General features: G+C 42.6%; 1 protein-coding gene across 2 annotated transcripts in view; it reads right to left on the reverse strand.

Annotated features, from left to right (window-relative positions):
• Positions 1-5,254: 5,254 nt before the first annotated feature.
• Positions 5,255-21,724, reverse strand: part of jmjd1cb (jumonji domain containing 1Cb) — a 79,893-nt gene continuing 63,423 nt past the window's right edge. For both annotated transcript variants that reach the window (XM_086138230.1, XM_086138231.1), the window contains 17 exons: positions 18,846-21,180; positions 17,917-18,118; positions 16,377-16,591; positions 15,920-16,072; positions 14,917-15,006; positions 14,500-14,624; positions 13,029-13,254; positions 12,693-12,904; positions 12,055-12,402; positions 11,797-11,965; positions 11,620-11,710; positions 11,407-11,537; positions 9,707-9,829; positions 9,319-9,458; positions 7,773-7,949; positions 7,509-7,640; positions 5,255-6,623 (listed from right to left, as the gene is read on the reverse strand). In XM_086138230.1, the coding sequence (XP_085994356.1) occupies positions 6,513-6,623; positions 7,509-7,640; positions 7,773-7,949; positions 9,319-9,458; positions 9,707-9,829; positions 11,407-11,537; positions 11,620-11,710; positions 11,797-11,965; positions 12,055-12,402; positions 12,693-12,904; positions 13,029-13,254; positions 14,500-14,624; positions 14,917-15,006; positions 15,920-16,072; positions 16,377-16,591; positions 17,917-18,118; positions 18,846-21,180 (4,980 nt within the window). In that variant the 3' untranslated portion in view covers positions 5,255-6,512. The remainder of the gene's footprint in view (positions 6,624-7,508; positions 7,641-7,772; positions 7,950-9,318; positions 9,459-9,706; positions 9,830-11,406; positions 11,538-11,619; positions 11,711-11,796; positions 11,966-12,054; positions 12,403-12,692; positions 12,905-13,028; positions 13,255-14,499; positions 14,625-14,916; positions 15,007-15,919; positions 16,073-16,376; positions 16,592-17,916; positions 18,119-18,845; positions 21,181-21,724) is intronic.

The following is a 21,724-nucleotide window of genomic DNA, read 5'->3' on the forward strand; positions in this document are numbered from 1 at the left end:
CACATGTAGGCGTACTAAAATGAGGGTATTGCATTCATGTGTAGAAACGGGGAGGGAGGGGGGGGTCGTTCAAAGGACAGAAACACACAGGCAGTCTCTCGTCTGCCCTTAACTTAAACCTCCCCCCACCCAAACACACACACACACACACACACACACACACACACACACTTCTCCTCTCGTTCCCCTCTGCCCTCAACTTAAACCCTCACCCCAATCTTACCCCAGCCATCTCAACCTAGTCTACCCCCTACACATCCAACAGTCGTTGCCCCATTACCTATCACCCACCCACCTCTACACACACACACACACACATACTCATTTACATATACTGACAATGTTTTTATAAATGATTCTCCCCTAAATACTTAGACACCTCACGAAAGAATCTTTTTTTTTTTTTTTTCCAGTATGTATCTTTCGGAACGATGGCATGTGTGAAAGTGCCTTTCATACAGTGGTATCAAAAGTAAATTACAAATCAACAGACTAATGTGTTTGTGTGCAGACTAAACCAACATTTGGTGGCCTGGTTGATAGAACATTGAAAAATGTCGTCGTTTCAAAGCAACCGCGCTTTGAGACTGCCGTATAAAACAGATGATACACATTATGGAAAGGCGATTGCAGTACATACCTGAACGATGTATCTCGGCTTACTAATGATGTCTAAAGCTGCTCTCATTTATTATAGCCCCAAAAGTGAACCAGAAATCACTTTGGGAAACATTAACATAATTATATGAAGTAATGCCATATATAATACAAATGGGGTGTAAAATTTGTGGCAAAGGTCATAAAGGCTCTTCATTTTCAGGTGTAGTAGTTAAGTAGCAAATAATTGCATTTTTAAAAACGACATATATCTTATTTTCAAGGGAAATTCAAACCTGCCAACTAAAACATAAAAAGAATATAATTTGACATGTGATGATGTGATTTGATTTTTAATGGACGAATAAAATTCAACACGGGAAGAAATGTTTGTCTGTGGCCAAAGTTGGGTCAGTTGGTCAGTGACAACAACGCGCACCTGTGGTTGACTTTTACAAGGTGCAAACACTTCACCCAAATGGAAGATTGCCGCACGCGCGCACACACACACACACACATGTGCACACGTGCGCACACACTTGCAGCCAGCTGTTGTTAGCGGGCCCGTGCGAGTTCACGATGGTGAAAACATGGCAGGGGGGGTTGTGACCTCCACACACTGCAATATGATGGTGGAGGCAGGGCGGGAGGCCGCAGCCTGGCTCTGATGTTGAACTTTATTCCAGGCCTCACTTTGAGCTTAGAAAACTTCACGATATTGTCCGAAAAGATCACGTTTTATTTATTTTTTAAACCAAAAGTGTTTTTAAAAAAAATAATAATTGAAACCCATCAGCGCTTGTGCCTCAGCTTGAGCTCACGAACTGATGGCCAAATATTCTACAGCAGAATTTTCCAGTCAAGATGAGAATTCATGGATCCGTCAATTACAGCAAGTCACCCAGATCCTGAAGAAGCAATTCGGCCCCAGACAATCGCACTATGTTTGATTGTTGGTGTGATGTTCTTTTTCGAAATGCTAAATCTTAAAAAAAAAAAAAAAATCAGCTTTTGTCTCATCAATCCAGAACTTTTGTTGATTTTTTGTCAGCGATGGTTTTTGTCGTAGCCCTTATTTTTGTCTTGGCCCCTTTTTGTCTCATTGTTGAATCATGAACACCGACTGACCGTAACTGAGGCAAGAGATGCCAGCAGTTCATTGGATTGTATCCTCGGTTCCTTTCCGACCTCCTGGCTGGGTCGCTGCTGTGCGCTTGGAATAACTTCTGAAGTTTGACCACTCCCAGTTCACCGTGTTCCATGTTTTCTCCATTTGTGGATAATAGTTCTCACCATTTGAGATTCATTATGAGCTAAAGTCCGAAAGATTTCGGAATGACTTTGAAACTGTCCAGAATGAGAGAGTTTACTTTATTTCTCATCCGTTCATGAATTTCTTTGGATATTTAAGTGATTTCTTGACTGAACATGTCTGGAGGTCATCGGGCTTGGGTGTGGTCAGTGAAAATAACCTCAGCTTTTCCCACAAATGCGATTAACTGCAGTTAATTTATGATTTAACAAGCGGCGCAAGATTTGTATTCCAGTGGCAGACGCTGATCCGTCAAAGAGGGAAAGCTCCATTTTGGCCGACATCATAAAATGTGTCCGTTTATTTAGACGTGAATTCTACTCTCTGTTCCTTTTCAAGAAAATGATCTGTGACCCTGCCATACCAACGAGGCGTCTTTTCCAGGGACTTAATTAGTGTCCTACAACTACAGGAACTACAATAAAACCCACCAGAAATAAAATATGAATTTGTCGCTAGTTGTTTACAACAAAGAGTGTGGCTAAAATGATTGGGAGAAGTCTCCAGCTCAACTCAGAACAGAATGCAAATTGAAAAATTGCTCACACGGATGCCTACACCAGTGGTCCTCAACTAGAAATGCTGTGGGTCCACTTTTTTTTTTTAATAAGACCAAGGTCCGGTCCCATGCACGGCGGTCATGGGGAGCAGGGCTATATGCCCATTTAGTATGCTCAAGCCAAGCTTATACAAATCAACACTCCTCACAACCAACCAATAATGGGGTGCATGAAAATAACAATTATTCACTTTGCCAGTACACAGCAAATAATGAGAGGTATTGTGTTGAGGCACAGGACCTCTTTTATTTTGCTAAGTTGTGCCTGCTTAATAATAGAAATAGCCCTTTTAGGGAAATAAGTCATTTTTACTTTAACTTTGTTAAACAGTAGTTGTCTTTTCCCCCCTTAATTTAACAAAAACAAAAAAAAACGGACATTTTCAGAATCCGTATGATTTGTGCGATACGGCCATATACGTAAGATTCACCACAAAATCAGTATGAACTATGGCTAAACCGTATGAGTTGACAGGTATGCTAAAGGTGAATGCAATGTCTGAGGCTTGCAGATATTGTTTGAGGACGCCAGTGTGATGTTCATTTACCAAGTTGCGGTGTTCTGCTGTTAAACAGCTGCAAAGATCCCCGGGTAGACGGGATCAGAACTGCCCACAATCGAAACCTCCCGCGATTCGTCTTGTCTCATTGTCTGTGTGCGGCTCTACTGGGCTGAAGCTGTGAGCACACTGTGGCGTCGCGCATGCGTCTGTTTCCTGACACAATCATCCATTTTGAATGCGTGTGTATTGGGATAGACGCGTGCTGACGCTTAAGTTCACAGGAGCCAATCAGCGCATCGTATATGCTGACGCTTGTGTATGGGCACACCTTAAGTTCACAGGAGCCAATCAGCGCATCGTTATCGCCGACATGCCCTGCTCAGCCATGAGCATGAGCCAGTTCGTCAAACATTATACACACACAGTCGCCGCTGCTCCGTCCTCTGCAATACATCTGTTCGTGCACGCAAATAATAAAACGGATAATTTTAACAAGCGATCGCGGTAATGCGCAGATTATAGTCCAAAAATATATAACGTAAAAATCACTTTGTAATTTGTTATTTTATACAATTTGCCGAGTGTCCGGACAGAGGAGGTCGGCGGTCCGGTCGTGGATCGCGGTCCGCCAGTTGAGGAAGGCCGGTTTAGAGATTCCACTCATTACTTGTGAACTACGACATTAGAACATAAATTACAGGCCATATCCAATTCACAATTAAGTGAGGCAGTGTGCGTGGGTGTGTGTGGTCCTTGCCATTCTGCAGGTACGTGTGTATTGTACTGCTTGTCATTGCGTCTGTCACGACAGGCTTTCGACTCAGACAGGGAGGAGCAGCAGGAAGCTGCCCGCTGTCGACACCCACGATTTATGACACCTTGTCTTTCTTTGAAGAAGCGCTCCTGTTTGTACACACTAACTGCCGAAGCCAAGTCTCACTCGGCCATACAGGGGATATCAATGTCACTCAGATGAGTTTCGACTGAAACGGCGACACTGCACACGTAGTACGCTCCTTTCTAGAAGAACGGATATTTACGTTTCGGATGACATGTGCAATGAATGTAGACATATAAATGCAGTATTATTCTTGAAAGCTGCACGTGAATACTCTTGCGCAATGTTATTTTAAGCAAGGACATGGAGTTGAGGTGGGGTTTACATTACAAGTGACCTAAGGCTGAACCCCGAAGACACAACCACCCCTTGTATTTTGAATGCGCACCCGCGCGCACACAAACGCCGACGCTAATGTGTTATCGGGCGAAAAACCCATTCACACAAGACACACGGGGAGTTCAGAAGTGATCAGGAAGTTTCCGAAAATGGAGAAAGAAATAGCACACATTTGGGAATAAGGCTACAGAATGGATGAATGGAAAATAACATCAAATTGGTCGTTAGAGTTGAAAAGAAAACGAGGGAGAAGGAAGGATAAGAAAGAAGAGCTCAGGAATGACCTCTGCCTGAACTCAGCGGTGAACTACTGCCTCCATGTACTCCAGTTAACCTATCACACACACACACACACACACGGAGTTTAGACTTATATAATGGGGACCGGGATAATATGTGTTTCCAGTTAAGCTTTGAAAGTATGAATGGCCGCTGATCCCAGTATTAGTCATGTCAGCACTGACTCCTGTCTCTCGCTTGCTCGCTCGCTCTCGCATAATACATCCACGGTTACATAGACTGTTTTCAGCGTTTTTTGGCCACGACATTCGTCAAAGGAGAAGTATCTGTGCTTGGTGGTTGCGCCTTCTCGGCAGCACGCCTGTACCAGCACAGATTTTGTTTGGGAGGAATGTCGGCGCCATTGACTGTCGGTGCTGGACGTATTATTTGTCATCTTTACTACACAAGAAATAACATCAATAATATTTCAAATGAAAAAAAGTGATTATATTTCGTGAAACTTCTAAATTTCATCAATTTTATTTGGTTTTGTAGTCCTTTTTTCGGGGATTACTAAAACTAGCATAATTCAATGACACGGCGCAAGGAACAACAAACAGAATGACACTGCCATCCAGTGGCGATTATGTGAAAGTGCAAGTGTGGAGCTTTTGGAGTACAGTATCGACTCGTCTTTGAAACGCAAACATTTCACACATCAGACGTCATTTTCATGTTCATTAATGTATTTACACATTTTATAAATCTTTTTGGGATTATATTAATTGAAAAACAAGCGTTCGTGCCAATTGAATCTGCCATGTCACCCTCTCTACTAAATCACATGACTGTAAACTCGTCCAAAAGAAGAAAGAAGACAACAATTTTGGTTTGATAAATCCATTTTAATGGAAAATGTAAAACCCCATTTGGACTTCATTTTACAAAGCATGATAACACATTTGAAATTTTTAAATTGAAGCAAGACGTGTTTTATAAAAATACCTCAGTCAATGTATATATGTATATATTTACACTTTGTTAGTTTTTTTTAATTACTGTATCTTTTAACTTCAGAAGTTCAACATAGTAAATCTCAAAAAAAAGGAAAATGAATTATTTTCTTAAATAAATTACATCTTTTTTTGTAAATGTCTGTTTTACAGGGAATACTTTTTTTCATAAAAAGGAAAACTGTATGAGCAACTATTTTTTTCTGTACATAATACAACTTTAGACAATCTATACAACAGTTTGGCAGTTTATCTTCAAAAATGTATTTATGGCATGAGGACATTAGCATTTTCCAAAGTTACAGGCATTAGCTGGTGCATATGTGTGTGTGTGTGCGTGTGTCCTCCATCACAGTAGAACCGTTTAACAACTGAAAACCATGTAGAGCGAAACAAAGGGAGGGGAAAAGGAAACAACTGTACAAGTCACATTTACATGAATGCTTTTTTTTTGTCTCATTAAACATCACATTTACACAAAACTACAAAATAAATACATCTTCACAGAGGAAAAACAAAGTGACGGAACCCAAAAAAGGAACAAACGAAGGGGCTGCTGACTCGACACAAACAGCTGATGATTTTTGCATTGCACCCCCCCCCCTCACATTTAAAAAAAATAAAAATTCCCCCCTCGCCACTGACCATCAGAAATGATGATCCTGAAGTTGCTTGCTTGCTGGTGATGATTTGTAATCAGCGAAAACATAAAAAATCAGTTCAAGAAATGTACTGTATGGGCTCTTGCTGCAGATTTTAACCCGTGGTTCAAAAGGGCAGGACGTAGCACCTTCAGTCTGTCCAGCTGCCCCAAAGCAGCACTTGGGCTCACATGACAGTCGCACTTCAGAAGTCAGTGGCTGTGATAAGGCTCCCAAACCCTCTCTTTCCCAACATTCTGGGTTTCTTGATGATCAAAACAACAGTGGATGGTTTGAACCCCGGCCTGTCCAGTAGGCCCGCCTCTTTTTGAGTGTCACCTCTTGGCACAAAAGGTTTTAAGGGGTCGGTGTGGGTTAGCCTCTTGCCAGCTACGTGAACGTCAACCAAACCGGGGAGTCTCCTGGATCACGTAACAGCTCGATTCCCGACAGTCTTCTCCCGCAAGTTACACGGCATCGAGGGGCTGCTATGAGTTCTCTTCCTCCTCGTCTTCCTCCTCCTCCTCTTCCTCCTCAGAAACGCTCCTTTTCAACGAGCTCACGGCCTCCTTCACACAGTGGTACAGGATGTTCTTCACCTGTGGGGGAGAAGAAGGAAAATTGGATTCATCCCGCAGACAATTCTGGGTTTTAAGATGGAACTCAAGCATGTTCCTTTTTTCTTTTTTATGCCACCAATCACAAGGGCGGTAAATTTCTAACAATGTGGCCAGAGGCTTCACTCCAGAGCGTACCGAGCTACTACGAGCATCTAACAAATGCATTTTTTATTCAGAATTTGGTCGTCAATTGCCGGTAAATTAATGAAGTCTATTCAGTTCTTTTGACCGTGTGGAAGTGATTGTGGGTCATTGTTGTGGTCTAAGTGGAAACAAACAAGACCTCAGCTAAGGAAAGTTTGATATGACTTGATCTTTAGCTCAATTTCACACCAAAAAAGAACAACAAATCATCCAAATTAAATAAATAAGGACATGCTATACCAGATCTACGGGGCGGCATGGCTCCGTGGTTGTTTTCCAACCCGTTGTCGAAGTGTCTTTGAGCAAGATACTGAACGCACACCCCCCGACCCCCTCCCGGTTGCTCCTGATGTTTTTGCGCTTTGAGGACCCGAGGTAGAAAAAGCGCTACATAAGTGATTGTCCAGTGACCGCGAGGTCAAGATAAAATATTGGTGCTTTTATTTTGAAAGCCGCGCTTTTATGCGTACACGTGTAGATGCGAGTACAAGTGAGGTCATGAGCAAGAGCTATGATTTGTCTCAAGTATTGCCAACTTGGCCACGTTTTTCATGATACAGCATTTCGCAACTATTTTTTCCCCCCCCCAAAAAGATCCTCACGTAGAACCCAACAGAGGTTCTAATGCGAGCAACGTTCTTTTTACCTGCACGCTGGAGAGAAGATTCCCACAAAGATGAGTTTCATCAACTGACCAACTAACTCTTTTGACATATTCACCTGCAGTTTGTCTTCATAGTTGACTTCTTCATGGTTGGGCCTGAGCTGCTGGGTCAGGTGGAAGGAGTTGGTCACATGCTCAGGAGACACAAAGTCATTGATGACCTGAACGCAGCTGTGGAGGTTCTGGACCTGACGGACAAGGTGAGCCAGTAAGACTTGCACGTGCCAGATAGAGTGACAACAGTTAGGTGAAACGAACAATACGGTTGCCATGTTGATTTTGTCAATTCAACCAGTAAACCTAACTCTGCGTGTGTATACCTGATGCATAGAACCAGCTGGTATTAATACTGAGTCTCCCAGGAATTGAACGACAGTCCAACCCTGCACCCCGTGCTCATCCAAAAGCTGCTGCCGCTGTTTCTTGCTCAGGTACCAGCCCTGCTCTCTGATTGGATCCTGGTCCACTGATACGTCCAATCCCTGCTCCTTACAGAGCTAACGTGGTTTGTGGCGGCATCATTCAATGGAAAGAGAGAAGGGGGGAGGGAGAGGTTCAATTTTTTTCTCTCTCAGCAGGAATCCTCCAACTATCGTGATATACTGTACGTAGCATCACAAGCTATTAAAAAAACAGATGATAAAGCCATCTTGAACGAAACGCAACTGTCAACTGTATATCCAGGGTTGGGCACAGCAGTCTGAGCAGGGAAGTCCAAAGTTTCCTCTCCCAAGCCACTTTGTCCAGCTTCAAACGTATTTGCAAACACGTTTGAACATATGACGAGGCTAAATTCTAAAAACTTGCTGAATGGAAATCATGCACCGCGGATATAATAATATAACCATAGGAAGTACTAATGTGTAACGGTTACCGTATTTTTCCGCACTATAAGGTGCACCTAAAAGCATTCAATTTTCTCAAAAGGCGACAATGAAATTGTTGAAGCCATTGTCTTCGGAACTTTTGTCTCTCGTTTATTGTTTTATAATGCCATTTGTATTTATGTTTCATGTCTGCGTTTGTGAACAGTTCTCATAGCTTTGTGAATTATATAAGGCGCATAGAATAGAAGCTACAATAGTGGCTGGGGTTGTGCTATGCATCCACTAGATGGAGCTATGTTAAAGGGAAAACAATACAATATAGCTTTATTTACATAGCGCTTTCACGACGACCGCTGCTTATCAAAGCTCTTTACAGAACATTGAAAATACTACGTTCAAGAAATCGGAATATTGATCCTTATATAAGGTGCATCGGCTCACAAGGCGCTTTTGAGAACATCGAATGCTCTTAGGTGCGCCTTATAGTGTGGAAAATGCCGTAACTGTGAACATGAAAGAAATTCCAAGTTAGCATTTCGACAAACATGAACACCAAATACTCCTTCTGGCTGATTAGTATAGTGCTCACTCGGTGTGGAGGGAGGGGCAAATATATTGGGGGGGGAAAAAATTTGACAAAAAAGATGTAAAGTTGCTGCTCCTTTTGGTTTGTGCAATTGCTGCGGATGTTGCAGCAGCAAGTCACTCACATTTGTATGACAGTCACAAAACAGGCATGAAATGAAGAAAACATTCTTCCAAAAAGAAAGAGCAACAAAAAATATATATATATTGTGTGATTTTTTTTTTTAAACCAGGAACAGATATGGAAATAATTAGTTTTATGTGAGAATTTTGTTATTTTTAATCTACTCTTTTAAAATAGAGAACATTTAGATTTAAATAAATGATGCTGTGATTGAAAATGTATGATGCATTCTTTCTATGGGAATATACTGTATTAAACAATGAATACTTCACGAATTCAGTGTGATGATGAATTAAACGACTCATTTTAAGCCGCTGCTTCTTCTGTTACCTTGTACAAGAATTCCCGGACTTTGTCCATGTCTTTGTTGAGGTAGATGTGCCATAGCGCCCCCGGTGTTTCACTGGAGTCCTTCAGCCTCTTCCGAACCCCTTCATCGAGATTGTCCTCTTCCAGACGCTTTAACACTCCTCGAACCACACATTTTCAAAACAATATTCAGACATTTCCTCTGTTTCGAGTATTATAGAAAGCCAATTCATTCGTTTTTCCTCCCACGCATTTCCAGCGCATTTCAACACTGTGAGGCTTCTGTAACGTGACACCACTGACTCATTCCTACAAGCAAATTTGACTTTCTATTAAGTAAACCATTCCAAATGATCAGTTTTTGTAGTTATTGTGCTGTAAAACTGAAGATACATTATGGACATTTTACCAGTTTTGGACAATACTCCGTTGCCCTTGGCCACTCCGACATATACTAGAATGGAGACCACATCTGAGACTTCTACGTGCAGGTTGGCAGTCCCAAAGTCCTGGTCCTGAGATGCAGCTACACCTGCAAAATGAGAAACGACTGAGTAATCAAGAGTAGGGATTCTGTAGAAGAAAAGGAACTGCAAATAAATGGTCGGAGACAATCACAACATATCCCATATGAACATTACCGTATTTTCCGGACTATATGGCGCTTTGGATTACAAGGTGCACCTTCAATGAATGGCCTATTTTCAAACTGTTTTCATATATAGGGCGCACCGCATTATAAGGCGCATACAATAGAAGCTACAATAGTGGCTGCGGTTGCGTTGTGCATCCACTAGATAGAAATACACTAAAGGCAATATATTACAATATAGCTTCATTTATATCGAGCCTTCACAACTGTAACAACACGCTCTACAGAACATTTAAAATACTACATCCAAGAAATCAGAATATTCATCCATATGTAGCTCCCTCAGGATGTAGCATGAAGCACGACACAAAGTCCATAAAAATACAGGGTTTATTCATTGACCACCCATGAGAACTGGTTACAAACACGGACGGACATGAAACAAATAAATGAAAAACAAAAGTTATGAAGACAATTGATCCAACAAAAAGGCACACAAAGCTTGTGGGCTCACATCCACAAGGGGCTAAATATCCTTAGAGGCCTTCTTCCTTCGTTGAGTCGGTAGATAACTTTGCTTTTGGTTTTACCTTCATATCACAATTGGCTGCGCAGAGCTCACAAAGTAGTCGTTTGAGTGCGCGTTGGCGACCGCACGTGTGAATTAGTGTCGCGCAGAACCCTTTTACGCTACAATTGGTTCCTGCTAATAATCAACACTAGATGGCAGAGAAAGACGAACAGGGAAACAACTCAATGGGGAATATAAAAAGAATGTAACTCCATATATCGGGGACATCGGATTATAGGGTGCACTGTCGGCTTTTGGGAAAATGGAATATTTTTATGTGCGCCTTATAGTGCAGAAAATACGGTACTCACAAAAAGTACGGCATGTTGGGCTTTGGGGTAAAATTTCAGCATGAACCTAAATTGCACTCTAATCTTTACAGATGAACGTGATTTGACCCCCTCTCAACCTCTGAACGCACTGTTCAATATTTCAGTATTTTTTTGCACAACATTTTCGCTAAGAAGTGTTTGATTCATGACGAGACCAAACCATTTCATGCTTTAAGAAGAATCAGTATTTCAAACACTCCCCCTCATCTTGCTGGTCACATTTTGATCTTCTCAAAGGCAAGTAAGTAGCCGCAGACCTTGGAGCATACAGGGGAGGCTTGGAAAACATGCAGGCCAGCGGCCCTCCGGGACCTGAGTTTGACACCTTTGCCTTAGAGTGTCATCAGCAATCAGAAATGAAAGAAAAAAAGAAGGGCATTTCTTTTGACCGTTCAGCTCCTTTTTTGATACCAGCAAGTTTTGGAAAAAAGGACAAAGACATTGAACAGTTGTACATGTCTGCCGAATTAGGTTGACTCCTATAGGTTCAGTCTAAAATTTGCCTGGAAAGGGTGAATATCCCCGACTTTGTGTGAGAAGTGCAGGTCAACATGTCATTTCTTTTATTTCAATATTTGCATTTATTTTATTATTCATTCACACTAAGGCTTTACCATAGGCACAGCAGAGTCTTGGGCCCAAATCTGGCCTGACGAAGAAAGACGGCAGATGAGATGCTAAGTTTAGGCTTCCTTCTGGGTCCGAGTACTCGGGTAGCGGCAGGTTCTTCATTAAGTCATCATACCTGGTGGAAGGACAGAAATTGGCGTTTTTTTTTCATGAGCCGAACAGAAGTGTCCACAAATATTTAAGGTGCCTGTATGGACCTTGAAGGCATGAGAGCCATGAACTCCTCTCCGGAAGGCCAGTCCTTCAGTCTGTAAACCACAGGTTCCCCATCCTTGGACTTGAGTCGTTCTAAACAAGGTAGAGGATCTTTGTTTCATGAACAATTGTGAGATTTTCTCTCAATAACCCAATCAAAGGTCAGCACTTGAACTCACTGGTAATGTCCTCAAATCCATCCCAGAACTCCTTGATCCCTGAGTTGGAGACCACTTGGTCTTTACAATTGAGAAGGTCCCCCTGATGGTCTGCAAACTCCTGATTGAAAGAGTCGGCTTTCCATAGAGTGGCATTCAGACGCTTGTGGATCCCGGACACCAACACGGGCTATGCAAAACATATACATGACGCAAATTATAATTTCGAAATGTCACACCGCTTGTGGCACTTCAACTACCAATCCAAATGACATGTACCTGGCCCTGTTTCCAGCATTCTCTAAAGAGCTTCCAGTTATTCTGGTTACGGTGATCTTTGAGCCAAAGTAGTCGTCCGTTATTGAGCCAGCAGTGGGGAATATCCGGATGCTGATTGGATGAATCCTCTGCAATGACTGGAGGAACAGGCAATGACTTCTTCTTGTCTATTTTGACGTCTTCCGGCACGACGGGTGCAGGGTTGCTATTGTTGGCGGAGATGACGGGCTCTTGCTTGATTGAAAGCTTTGTGGTGATCGTCTGGCGACTGGCAGGGATTTTGTTTTCAACGACTGATGCAATGATGTCATCGAGGATGTTAGGCATGGTCCGGCCACCTTTTACAGTCTTGAAAAAGACATGAAAAAATTAGTATTTGATACAGAAATTACATATTTGGCATGGTTTCTTTTTTGCATGTGTTCGCACAAAACTTGCGTGCAGTCTCGGCCCTCTAAATGTTGCCACTGAAGCACAAATTCAATAAAACCACGTTGAGCTCATCGCTAATATTAACTCATTAACATTAACTCATATTAACATTAACTCATTCACTCCCAAAGACGTTTTTAAACGTCTTTTCAGACTTGGTCCAGAATTGGCTGGTACTGAATGAGTTAAAATGCTCAAGCGTGCACCTGTGAAGCAGTTGAATATACTGGCGCAAAGGCGATTCCAGCATCGGTGGAGCCCAGCTTGAGCTTTCCTGCAGTGGTGGTGAGCAGATCTCTGAGAGTGGAGCCCTGCTCTGTACTGTTGGCAATCAGCGACGTGGTTTTACATTGCTGCAGAACCTCCAGGCTGTCGCCTTCTTTCGCAGATTTCCCCAGTAGCATCGAGTCTTTGTTTTCTGTTTTGTAAATTGGAGATCACAGAATATTACCTTTTGGTGAGCGGTACTGTATTCCAATGCACCATAATTATTCTGAAATCATTTGAGAAAGATAACTGTTAAATTGATTTGTTCGGCTTGCCTTTTTTTTCCTCTCTGGATTTCTGCTCCGCCAGGTCAGCCAGGAAATGCAGAGGTGATTGGGACTCCGGCGGGGTGACCGCACTGCCTTCATCGCTGGCCGGACTTCTTCCTCCTCCTCCGTTGGTCTCGATTTTAGTCCCTCCTTGATCGGAGTTCTGTTGACAGCGTGGCTCAGTCTTCATCAACGACAGCTTGTTGCTATGGTTCAGTACATTCTGCAGTACCTGGGAGAGAGGTCAGGACCGAATGTTAAATGACTACTTGCGCCCAATCAAAAAAATAAAAAAAATTGCACCCACTATTTGGGATCTTAGTAAATCGGGCACCTAATGTCCGTTACGTTTGGTTAGCGCAAGTCCTCAGACGTGTGCTCTAACACGGCCGGTTGGATTGCTCGTACACACGCAATATCTAATGACTTAATTGTGATCATTCCTTGCCAGTTATTCTCATTATATAACTGGTGAATCAAAAATAATAAACGGAGTCAAAAACTTCCACTGCACGATCAATCACGTGCGTGTACACGTGGACAGGCGAAATATGTGACAGAGTTACAGTCATACTTCGGTTTTCGACCACAATCCGTTCCAGAAGGCTGTTCGAAAAGCGATTTGTTCGAAATCAGCTTTATCTCGCAATCGCCACGAGCATTACCACATAGCAAAAGAGTTAGCCTATCCTTCGTAGGTTTGTGGCCTGGAAACGACCACGTGTGCACGAGGAAGTGTCACTCGGGAGCCGAGTGGCGTATTCGGGTTTGCTCAGTTTGGTCGAAAACGGTTTTTTGGTCGTAATCTCAGGCGCAAAAATCTCAAATTTTCTGCTCGAAATGCGATTTGGTTGATAACAGAGACGTTCGAAAACCAAGGTTTGACTGTAATTTGATCGCTCATCCCGCCAGTTATTCTCCAAAACCATGCACGATAGAAATATGCAATATTCAGCAGGACTACAACTATTGCTACGCATAGTGAATCGACCTTTTCCATAAAATTTTCCCTTCCTGGCTACTTTTAGAACATTATCTGTAATGAATTATTTCCATAATAAAAGTTTTTTTTTTTAACAAATATATGACATAATTCAATTACTTCACTTCCATTCTGGTTTTGTAAAAAACAACAGCCGACTGAAGAATAGATTAAGTACCGTTTCCATTTGCAATATGACGTAAATTCTTTGGTGGCAATAATTGTACAATAACCCTTCATTTTCGACCATTTATTGACTGACTTTGCTCGAAAGGCCAGTTACACCCTGAACTGTTTGTCGGTCATTCACGGGGCAAGCTAACATGCCTTGAGATGTAATGTGAGAATGATTCACTTAGTTCACTTGTTGTGCATTTGAGTACATCATGGCCGCTGGAGGCTGTTCGTATTATTTACAGCACCAAAGAAAATAGGCATTATCGGGACGGATGCTCGTCTGCTGTCGTCTGAAAAGAAAAAACACAAACACGATACCTGCGAAACTCCATTGGTGGTTGGTAGTTTGCTGAGGAGATTCAGTTTGCTGGTGCAGGCGCAATGCCGTTTGATGTTGTGCTTTTCTCTCAGCGAATGCATAGAGGTCACTAATTCCGTAAGCACTGAAAAATAACGGAAACGTAAAACAAACATGAGAACCAAGCTACATCGTAGAAACCGTTGGTTTAGTTCAACTATTCAGTGTGAACAACATGACGCTCATTTTAAATAGGAACACATCAAGGCAATCAACCGAATGCGTCGTCGGAACAGTTGGTCCATTTCTTTTCAAACAATTGATCTGCACGGCTTTTTTTGCCACATTCTTGACACACTTGCATGACGTCGGAAGCTATCGGTTCTCACAATCCTGTGTAATATGGACGGATGAAGAGTCAGAACGATGCTCTTTACCTGTGCCGGGTATGATCTGTGTTGGCATGAGGTGTTTGTGATCATGAGGCTGGCCTTTCACACACTTCAGCCAGCCATAGAGTTCTTTATCTGACAAGAGAAATATATAGAGTCAGAGCAAATATTAACGTATATTCCGGATTATAAATCGAAATAAATCTTTTTCATAGTTTTGCCGGGGTTGCGATTTAGAACACATCATTTCACATGTTATTTTCACATTGAACCGCAAGGGGAGGGCTGTAGGCCCGTGTTGATAAATCGACGACGGGTCTGACGTAAATGAAGTAAAAGAGTAAGCGCCGCATCTTCGACCTCCGGAGTTGGTGGTGTTGTTTCAAAGGGACACCGAAAATGAAGATTTCATTGGATTTAGTGATTTGGAGTGGCATTGATGGTTTGGTAAACTTGTTAGCGTGTTCTTTATGCTACAGTTATCTGAATAACTCTTAATATGTTACGTGAATATAACAGGCACGTTCTCAATTCGTTGTTTACGCGTCACGTCACATTAGCATATCGTACACTTCTTCAGCCGGTTGTTCTCTATTTTTATTTTAAATTGCCTTTCAAGATGACATGTCTGTACTTGGTGTTGGATTTTATCAAATAAATTTCCCCCCAAAATGTGACTTATGTTTTTTTTTTTCCTTATTTATTATCCATTTTATAGTTGTTGCGATTTATACTCCGGAGCGATTTATAATCCGGAAAATATGGTAACTCAAAAAAATTGGTGTACTTTACAGGAGATGAGCATTTTTGTTTGTTGTTGTTTTTTTTAGTTAGGCATGATGGCAAGATGCTTTCACATTGCTTGAATGGATTTTGTTCCTGAAATGAAGTCAATGAAAATGGTTGACTGTATTGTGCCTATCGTGAGTACCGGTAGGTTTTCAAAACATAGAAAAAAATCTATACTTGGGTTATTTCTTGTCGACTGATTTGACCCGTTAAATTTGGCCTTTTATGATACTTAAATCACCCCAACCATACAACTGACCTTTGGAGCTCCTTCTTTCCTTGGCCTTGTAGCAGTCCAGACAGACAACAAAGCCACATTTCTGACAGACCCAGTGGATGTTAAAGAGCGTCGCCTCACAGGCATCGCACATCTCCCTCACTCCCTTAACTGCGCGCTTCCACACCAGCTTGGCTGAAACGCACACAAAAAGTCATTCGCGCTACAAGCGTAGAAGTTTTGGTATAAGATACGCAGTTGTCCCTCGCGATATCACGCTTTTCACATGACAGGATTTTTGCAATATTACAGGATTCGGTGGTGCATTTTCAATTGCGTTTTTTTTTTTTTTTAAACTAATAGCAACTAACTGAACGCATAACAAGGTCATTCACTAGCTGCACTGCCACAACCGACGCGCTTGCCCAGAAGCACTTCAAATCCAGTTAAACGAGGGACTACTGTAATCAAAATAGGAGTTATTATGAGGACAACACACCATCCTTTTTGACCCAGGAGGCTGCCGTATTCTCCATCAGGACCATCTGACAGAACATGTCTCCTATAAAGCTGAGGATGTACTTGGCTGTAGTTTGGTCCAGGTGACTCTCCTCCATTGCTCCGGGGATCCACAGGGAAAGTGCCTCGTCATCAAACTGGTCCGGAGTGGAAAAACCATCCATTCGGATGACGCCATTTTTACTGTAGGAAAGTCTGAAAAGGGGGAACGGGATAAAAAGTCAAGACTTCAGAACATTAGAAAAGATCTATATTTTCTTGAACTCGGACATCCTCGCAGAGAATAGGATTCAAAATTCATTGATTATGATGACTAAATATTATTATTAAATAACAATAACAAGACATCTTAGTCTTATTATACAATTTTAAATAGTTGGTCCAACTAAAAAAAAGAGTCTGGAGTTTCTGGACCCCCCAAAAAAGTGGCAGTGGGTTGCGTAACACACAAACGTTGAACTTTAGTACAGTTTTATTAGTACAGTAAAGATTATAGAGCAGCAAATCCTCTTTGACAGATTTACACAGGATGACCCCCGGCTGCAAATGCTGTTGCTTATTCATCTATAGTGACTGTGTTTACTGAGTATCCATACTGTAGAAACTGTGTGTGTTTGAGGCAAAAAGGACAAACAAAATATATTTTGAAAAAATAAATAAATAGGTACATTTATGTATGGACAGCTTTGTGATTCTTTTCAAGTTTGATTTTACACATCGTCACCTTTCTAAAAATAATGGCCAAAGTTATTATTTTCAGTTTTTTTTCCAAAAAAAAAAAAAAACGGATTCAAATACAGATTCTATTTATACATAATTTAATTTCAGGGGTAGAATTGAATGATCCATTTGACGAAGGATGTAGATGATTTCATAATTTAATTGCAGGGATAAAATTTAATGTATTAAACGAAAGATGGAGCAGATTTCAGCATCATGAGATGTTGAAGGCACGAAAAATACTTGTTTTTAATTCAAAAATTGACTTACAGTAAGCCATTAACCTAAGGGACATGTTGGTTTGGATTTTTTTTGGACTTCATAAATGAAATTGAACTTGGCATTGAGAACCCGCATTTTGTTTGACATCGGGTTGTCTGTGTGTTATATTCAAATGGATTTGATGAAGTGAAAGCATTCTGCGTGACAGATATGCAAAAACTGTGTTTATGTTGTGGCATGTTTTTAGCGCATTCAACGGATGCTCACAGGACATCTCGATTTTTTTTTCAGTATTTATTTTTGTTCTCAAATCCCAATTGCCAGGCTTGCTCACAACACACTTTTTAGTGGCAAGATAAAATGGATGATTATTTTCATTTCATTTCAAGTACTGTCTGTCATGTAGGGCAAATAAAGTATCCTGCAATTTCGCATAGTTGCACTTACATTTTATTTCAATACATGCATTGATTTATTTTCCTTAGTACTGATACAAACGAATAGATATTGCAACACAAAGAAGAACAAGACAAAGTAAAAAAAAACAAAACTATAAGATAATGCTGTCAACCACTTACCGTCTGAAATAGTAGAAACGACAAAAGACAGGAGAATGGGCCGCCTCTTCGCCTTTTTTGCTGCGGATAATGCGACACTCCCGACACTTTTGCAAACTGGGTCCGATTTCTGAACAAGAATCATCCTGAAGGAAAGACTCGCCCGTCTGCTTTAGCTTCTTCACCTTGCGCCAATCCTTCAGGACAGAACGTGGGATTCCATCTGGAAAGGATGGATATTAACGCATCAAGAAAAGCACTTTTTAAAAAAAGAATTAAGAGCATCTCACGTTAAAATTAAATACAAAAGATCAGAGTAGATGTTTTCCCTGTATGGTAAAAGGAAGACTTCTAGCTCCATTCATGGCATTATGGCCACTTATCCCGAAATATGATTACGACGGGCAACGTTATCGCAAAAAAAAAAAAAAATAAATAAATTAAATAAAAAATCGGAAAACCGTGGGAAAATCGGAACTTTTTCTTTTATATTTGGCAAGCTTATTATCCACACTCTTCTCCGTGGCGTGCCAAATTTATAAGTACAATTTATAAGAGAGTTTATTTCAGTTGACAGGGGCTTTAAATAAGATACGCTATTCCTGTTGTACAGTAAAAAGGAGCCACGTTGCAAGAATGGAAAAAAAAGCAAAATCAATGCTCCTTGGCAGGTCGGTATCACGCTTTATTGCCCCGTGTCGTTCCATAATCACGGTTGATTGTTTCAAATTGTACCACAGCACGCTGAAATAAACTGTGCTGCTTGGGGGTAAGGTGGCTTGTTAGTAACGTGATCTAAAAAGCTATCAAAATGGCCAGGTTGCAAGTTATTAAAAAATAGCAAGCAGAGAGGACGATCATTTTATAAAAAGAATGAACGCTTTGAGGGACAGCGGTTACTACAGTGGACTGGCTTATCATGTTTTCAGGTTACTGGGTGCACGACTTACTGCTACTGGCCAGCTTGAGTTTGGTCTTCTCTTTAGCAGATCGAAAGATGCCGTTGGGTTTCACGTCATCCTCTTCCTTTTCATTGTCTCCTTTTTTCTTGGCCATATCATTCTGTTTCTTCTTGTATGTTGGCTTGGGCTGACGCTTGGCTCTGCCCTCCATCTTGCTCTCGCTGGCGTCCGAGTCGTCTCCCCCACTTTCCGAAGCAGACTCGTATGTTCGTTTGCTCGCCCGCCTTAGTGAGGAGGATGTTTTCCTGTCCTCCCCGACTGTTGCTCCAGCCGTCTTGTCCTCCGAGAGCTTGTCTCGTTCTCCTTTGCTTGCGGCGTCCTTGCTCAGCTCCACCTCATTAGATGTGGAGGCGCTGAGATTGACGGTGCACGGCTTGATCATTTCCGTCATTGTTGCGGTGTTGCTGATGCTGGGCGATTTGTCTGGTTTGGTGTTAACTGAGATGACGGTAGCGGTTGTGTTCCTATCCTCTTCGGAATGCCGCGTTAACCAGGCTTTCTTTAGTTTGTGGTAATTACTGGCCTGCCCACCACTTGTTAAAGCAGACCCAGAAGACTGGCCGTTGTGCAGCGGACTTGATTTACCCGGCGTTGTTCTGCCACTTGTTGAGTTACCGCTACTGCTATCTGCTGAACATGAGGTTTGGCCTGAGGCAGGCGGAGGAGTGGAGTTGTGAGTTTTGTCAATGGGATCCACCGTTGCAGACGGGTATCCGGTCGTGGCGGACATGGACGCAGTGCAGAGATTGCTTTTAGATTGGGCTGCTGCCAATGCAGCTTTGTGCTTCTTGAGGTGAACGAAAGAGGGTGAGTAAGCCTGGCCGCTGCCAGAACAGGGGCTAGGTCTTGGAGTGAGATTCGGGTTGGGTTGCGGTGTGGTCGACTGACTGGGAGGATGCAAAGATCCTCCTGGAGATGAGGTACGTGACCCAACCCCCAGCTGCTGCTCTCCTGGCCCATGATGGGGTGATACAGAGTAACCCAGCTCAGGTGTCGTTGCCTCACTTCTACTCTGTACAGATGGAGAAACGGTAGTCCTTTGAACAGAGTTTGTGGTACAGGCTCCCACAGCCCCTTGCGGGACACGAATCGAGGTCTTTTTATATTGGATGTACATGTCATCCAGGTTGGAGTTGGGTTGAATAACTCTGTTAGCTCCATGGTCTCTGAAACTCTCGCCCGGTTTTTGACTCCCCAAAGATAAATCCTTCGGGGCCATAGCAACAGATTTGTTTGCCGGATTGTCAAATTTAATGGACGTTGGCGGACGCACAATGACGGATGCCATCGCAGCCTGGGGCTTGTCCCTCGACACTCCTTTCTCTCCAAAGAAGAGAGCTCTTCTGTCTTGACCGACTCTCCACCCACCCGATGATGTCATATTCTCCACACTGACAGCTGAGGCAACAATGGTCGTATTTCCATGACCTTTTACATCCCTGAGTTCCGGCAGCAGCGTGGGGGGCTTTTGTTGCTCGACCGATGTCTTGCTGCCAGCTGCTGCTAACGTAACTGGCTGGATAGGCGTGAGAGTCGGCGGAGACAGACGTCCACCGTAGCCTGCTCTCTCCCTTTCCTTTTCTCGCTCTCTGTCTGCGGCCTCTTTACGTTCAAGCGCATGTTGAGTGGGTGGATGGAAGACGGGCGCTCTGTGAAGAGACGGCATGGCCCTGAGGTTGTGCTGCTGCTGCTGAGGGTGGGGGTGGTGGTTAGACACTGAAGAAGAAGATGAAGAGGAGGAAGGAGAGATCGTAGGACTGCAGCGCTCCAGCCTTTCTACACCTGTGTGGTGTTGATGTTGGACCAGCGTGGCCTGCTGGCACAGCTGCTCAGTAATTTTCCCCGCAAGACCCTCACCGCCCTCTGGATGGTGCTTAATTAGGGGAGGTGGCCTGGAGATGGACACTTTGGCATTGTAGTTGCCTAGCGACAGGGCACTCTGACTTGAAACGGCTGCTCCAATACTGGCCACAACCCCTTGAGCTCCGACTGACACCTTCTTATAGTAAGAGCTGAGCTCTTTGGAAGGGTACAGTCTTGGGGGCTCATTTATAACACTGTTGGACAAAGTGGTAAAATAGTTGCTCTTTTCGGGCTGGATAATATGAGGATGCGCGTGGCCTGCCTTGGGGCTAAGGGAAGCAAGAGGTGGTATCCTGACAGGAAAAGTGGGATCTCGGGTTCTCTCTCTTTCTCTGTCAATCCCGGGTTCACTTGAGCGTTGAATTTTGGCAGTAAAAGGGGCCACTTCGATGCTCTCCTTCAGAATTTGACGATTCTCTTCTTTGTACTTACTGGCTCGGTCCGCTGCCTGAACACCATCCTTGGAAAGAAAACATGTATGTTAAGTTTACTTTTTCAATGTACCACAAAACAGGAGTGTGTGTAAGTTGTGCGTAGCTACATGGTCAAAATAAATAATGCTTTTCTGATCACCGGAACAGAGGGAAATTTGCATACTTAAAATTAGCGGTCATCAATTTGGAGACGCACGAACGAGACAAATCACATACCGTATGTTTGTTTTCCGCACTATAAGGCGCACCTAAAAGCTTTCGATTTCCCAAAAGCCGACAGTGTGCCTTATAATCCTATGCCTTATATATGGATAAATATTCAGATTTCTTGGACGCAGTATTTTAAATGATCTGTCGAGCATTGTGTTACAGCTGCAGCTGTTGTGGAAGTGCGATATAAATAAAACTGTATTGTTTTGTATTCCCTTTAGCGTATCTCCATCTAGTGGATGCATAGCGCAACCGCAGCCACTAGTGTAACTTCTATTCTATGCGCCTTAAAATGCGGTGTGCCCTATATATGAAAACTGTTTTAAAATAGGCCATTCATTGAAGGTGCGCCTCACACTA

Source organism: Hippocampus guttulatus, chromosome 19 (assembly GCF_054856545.1).
Source record: "Hippocampus guttulatus isolate MCC_2025c chromosome 19, RoL_Hgut_1.0, whole genome shotgun sequence".
Classification (NCBI taxonomy): domain Eukaryota; kingdom Metazoa; phylum Chordata; class Actinopteri; order Syngnathiformes; family Syngnathidae; genus Hippocampus; species Hippocampus guttulatus.